A 5,000-nucleotide genomic window follows, 5' to 3' on the forward strand; every position below is an offset into this window, starting at 1 on the left:
CTTCTTTTTCTAATAAAACAGATAGTTACGGTAATTATACAATAGATAATTAATTTATCTTGATTTAATTGATCAAGATGGTATTCGTCAGTGTTCCAAAAAAAAAAAAAAAAGAATAGAAGAAATACAAAAAAAATAAAAAGGAAAATAAAGAACCATTTTCATTTGGATCATGATTTATATATATATATATATATATATATATATATATATATCCAATGATCGATATCAATGATATTTTAATTTATTAATATAAAAGAAACATATTTGTGTGCGTTCACAGGCATCGAAATCCCTTTATCTTTTCATTCAATAATAATTTCATTTTTATGGAAGGCCTTTATTTTATATATAAAAGGAAAAAAGAAAAAAGAAAGAAAAGAAAAAGAAAACAGGAAGGAAACGCGTAGGTATTTCATAATAAAATCGTTCGGAATCAAGAGTCGTAGAAATTTCAGGGTGAAATTCCTTCCCATTCGTATTCGTACGAGCACGAAATTCGTGAGTTTTCTTTTTCTCGGAGGGGTTACTCCGAAAGAAGCTACATGGGAGCATGATATGTTGTCCGAAAGATTTACATCGCTTTCTTATGATTTTACCGAAGGGCGAAGGGGAGGGTAGAGAGGGTGGGCAAAAAAAAAAATAAAATCGTGTTATCCTATCGCTCTACTTGATTTACGATGTCTCGTCTTGAATATTCCTGTCTGTCGATTGTATGTATATGTGTGATTTCTAGAATATATATATACATGTATGTTCAAACAATACAAATATTTTTTTATATTAAAAATATTCTACATATAATATATTTTGTTTATTTTATATAGTATGTTATAATAATTAATATATTTCTTTTTTATTTTATTAAAAGTATAAATATATAATAATGCGTATATATTCATATATATATATATATATTTTTTATTTTTTTTTTTATTTTATCTATTATTTATTAAGTAAGAAATGAACAAAATTTTTAATAATGATTTTTGAGTTATTCCAATTCCTTAATTTTTGCATTGAGTTATTCCAATTCCTTGACGTGCATCCTAACAAATTTCCATGTGCGCGAACGTGCGTGCATAGGTTTGTTTGTGTGTGTGTATGTATTCGAAGCAATTAAAAAATTTTGAATATCTAAAATTGTTCGATCCTTTATCGTTGTTGATTGAAGCAAATGCATGCACACACGTTGATACGCACACGTGAGAAAAATTTATCGCCAAATTCTGAAAATTAATTCGCATAGGATAAAAAGGTTGCGTTATGTTTGCTTTCTCTGAGGAAAAAAAAAAAAAGAAAAAAGTATAAAGAAAGAAAGGAAAGAAAAAGTGATTGAGGGGATGAGGGGATGGGGGGACGATGATTTTGCATAATTATATCTTAAGAGCTCGTTTAATCCCTTAAATCGTTCGTTTAAATCGAAATCGATTAGGAGGTAAAATAAAAGAGAAAAAAAAAAAAAGGTAAATAGAAAAATAGCAAAAAATAAAAAAAAGAAAATAAGAGTATCCAAAGAAAAGAAAAGAAAAGAAAAGAAAAGAAAAACAAAACAAAGAGAAAGAAAGAAACAACACACGAACGTTTTTGTCTCTCATTTCAGGTGAAGATCTGGTTCCAAAATCGACGAATGAAATGGAAGAGAAGTAAGAAAGCACAACAGGAGGCACGTGCTAGTGGGAAACTCGAGGATGCCGGTAATGCGAAGAATTCCGAGAGAGATAATACCGGAAGTGACGTATCGGTAACAGCACCGTGCACACCGGAAGAACCCAGGGGAACTTTGCAAGAAACTCAAAGAAATTCGACCGAACTTCAGGAACCTCTTTATCGGCCTTACGTCGTTTAAATATCTTTTTCGATTTGGATAAAAAAAAAAAAAAAAGAAAAAGAAAAAAAACAGAAAAAAAAAAAAAAAGAAAAAGGACTCGATTGTAAAATACGTTTTATCTAAATTTGTAATCATTCTCTCTTTTCTGTAAATTTCTTTTTATATCGTTTCTCTTTCAAAATAATATATAATTTTCAGGAACTAACGAGCGAATAAATATTATCGTTCGTAAAGTAATATATATATATATATATATATATATTTTCTTTTCTCTTTGTATTAATTGTTGTGTCGCACAAGCGAATAACAATTTGATTAATGCTTTATCTTTAAGGAGAAAAAGGAATAGAAAAAAAAAGGGGGGGGGGGAGGGGGAAGAAATAGGAAACAAAAAAAAACAAAAAAAGAAAAATAAAGAAAAGAAAAAAAAAAAGAACAATTACGAGAGAAAGAGAAGAGCAATTTTTTACGACGAAGTATTAAAATAGAGAAAACGATTAAAAAAGTCTCGTGTAAATAAATATAATTCTACCGATTTATATATTATCGTCGAATAAAAAGAGAAAGAAAAGAAAAGAAAAGAAAAAAAAAAGAAAAGGAGGAAGAAAAAAGGAAAGGAAAGGGAAAGAGGAAGAAAGGAAGAAGGGAAAAGAAAAAAAAAAAAAAGAGTAGAAAATAAAGAATAAAGTAAGATAAAACAAATGGTCGATGTAAATATCATGGAAAAGTAAAAAGGTGAATGGATGAGAATAAATCCGACGTGATCTAACATTAAAATTGAATCCTTAATGGAATAATAATTAAACATTGTAAAGTGATTAACTTCTAATACTCTAAAATTAATTTTTGCGATTTTTTCGCGAGGGTAGTATTACGATAAGATACGAAATTGATATAGAAATTAAAAATCGTAATGAACGATCGTTTGAGAAAAAGGAAATCGAAATGAGGACGTTAAATTCGCGAACGTAGGTATCATTATGTAAATAATACAATTGTTTTAGAGATTATTTATTGTGTGTTCGTTCGGCTTGTAAGATAGACATTATTTACGAAATTGTTAATGGAACGAAAAGTTGTCGTTGTAAGATGTGTAAAGAGAAAGAGAGAGAGAGAGAGAGAGAGAGAGAGAGAGTGAGAGAGAGAGAGAGGGAGAGAGAGGGAGAGGGAGAGAGAGAGGTAGATGATATGTACGTAGGGCACATATACGAAGGATTACATTTATCCGAGTATAAACTTTATTTCAATAATATCCCCGCCACTTATATTATAAAGCGAAATAAGCAAAACCAAAAAAAAAAAAAATATATATATATAATAAAAATAAAAATTTAATTAAAAAACGAACGGGAAACGTGTATTTATGATACATATACAGTGTGTGAGTGTAAATATTATTCGTTTATCGTATAAAATAGTGAATACGATGCAGATATCCGATGTAATATCGCGTGAAGTTCCTAAATAAAATTATGAAAATTACGAGGAAAAAAAGAAAAAAAAAAGAAAAAAAAAAAAAAAAAAAGAAAAAGAAAACAACAAAATTGATCGTATCTAATTAATTAAATGCATTATATCGTTAATTAAAACATATACGTACCTATGTATCCTTTTAATTTTTTAATACACGTACGTCTGAAAATAGGCAACAACTTATACGTACGTATATTTTAATACAAATTATTGCATACCCGCAGGCGTACGATAGCCAACACGTTAACATTTTTTCCCGATTATTATTCTTTTCTTTTCTTGTCACTTTAAGTTGGAAATGTTTTCTTTTCAAAAGCAACGATTGAATTCATAAATAAAATTATGAAAATTACAAGGAAGGAAGATAAGTTTACTATCATCGAATTTAAATATATTCTCTTTGTTTTATCGTAAATCCCGAAAAAATTATACAACAATTTCTACGTATATGTATTTAATGGCGTTGCATATCTACAGGCGTACGATAAACAATATAAATAATTCTCATCTTATTTTAATCATCTTTAATAATCATTTTATCTTAGATATTTTATTTCGAGCTATGATGGATTGATATATGGTTTGCAAATAGAAATAATTTAACCCTTTCAATGGAAGCAAATTCTTTTCAGAAGCAGAGATTTCGTGGAAGCTGATACGGAATGGCTGAAAAGGTACTTGAAAGAGAAAGACAGAGAGAGAAATAGAGAGAGAGAGAGAGAGAGAGAGACAGATAAACGGTGAGATAGATGGATAGATAGAGATAGAGATAAAGAGAGAAAGAGAGAGAGAGAGAGAGAGAGAGAAAGAAAGAGAGGGAGAGAGAAAGAGACAGAGAGAGGCGAGCATGAGTCTCGCGAGACCACCCCCTCTATCAGAATTTATGACATGCTAATTCCCAGTTACGAATTCCGCGACATTCCGCGGATGGCTGGATGACGCGTTCACCGAGCGGTAAAAGCCGCTCATTCGGAAAACGTCAACGAACGAACGAAGGAACGATGGATGGAAGGGAGTAAGGAAGGAAGGAATGGAAAAGAGGAGAAAAGTCATATTTGACGAACGCGTAGCTCGATGTCATAGTCATGCCTTCGTATTTCACGATTCACCTCAATAAAGATATAAATAAATATATAGATATTTAGATAGATAGATAGATAGATAGATAGATAGATTGATTGATTGATTGATTGATATATTGTTTATTTATCGTAATGAACAAATGGTAGAAAAAAGTTTCTCTCTTTTTTTCCTTTTTCTCTCTTTCCTTTTCTATTTTTTTTTTTTTTTTTTTTTTTTTTTTTAGGTATTAGAAAATACAATGAAAGAAATACAATTTTTTGGAATGATTCGAGCAACGATAAGATTTGATAAAAATACAAAGAGAAAGATTTGGCCGTTTTATGTTAATATGGAAGATCGTTATGGATAAAACTGCTCACGTCGTTCGACGTGAAAGAAGCTTTACGGCCATTTTCTTTTTCCACCACGTAAACGTGGGATATGGCCGAGTGCCAGGACTCGTTCTGGAAATCGTCCTCTACCTACTGCCAGACACAATCCTGAATTTTTCCTTGGAAATAATCACGCCGGGAGTAAAACGCTCCAACTGCTCTCGCCACGGATTTCACAATGATTCGATTCACTAAATTCTTTTTCTCTTTCTCTCTCTCTCTCTCTCTCTCTCTCTCTCTCT

At 30.5% G+C, this 5,000-nt stretch overlaps 1 protein-coding gene across 1 annotated transcript in view; it reads left to right on the forward strand.

Annotated features, from left to right (window-relative positions):
• LOC124947021 (homeobox protein goosecoid) overlaps positions 1-2,040 on the forward strand; it is a 21,917-nt gene extending 19,877 nt beyond the window's left edge. Inside the window, exon 3 of the mRNA XM_047488594.1 lies at positions 1,604-2,040. Within this exon, the coding sequence (XP_047344550.1) occupies positions 1,604-1,849 (246 nt within the window). The 3' untranslated portion in view covers positions 1,850-2,040. The remainder of the gene's footprint in view (positions 1-1,603) is intronic.
• Positions 2,041-5,000: the final 2,960 nt, after the last annotated feature.

The sequence above is a fragment of the Vespa velutina genome, chromosome 2 (assembly GCF_912470025.1).
Source record: "Vespa velutina chromosome 2, iVesVel2.1, whole genome shotgun sequence".
Taxonomy (NCBI): Eukaryota; Metazoa; Arthropoda; class Insecta; order Hymenoptera; family Vespidae; genus Vespa; species Vespa velutina.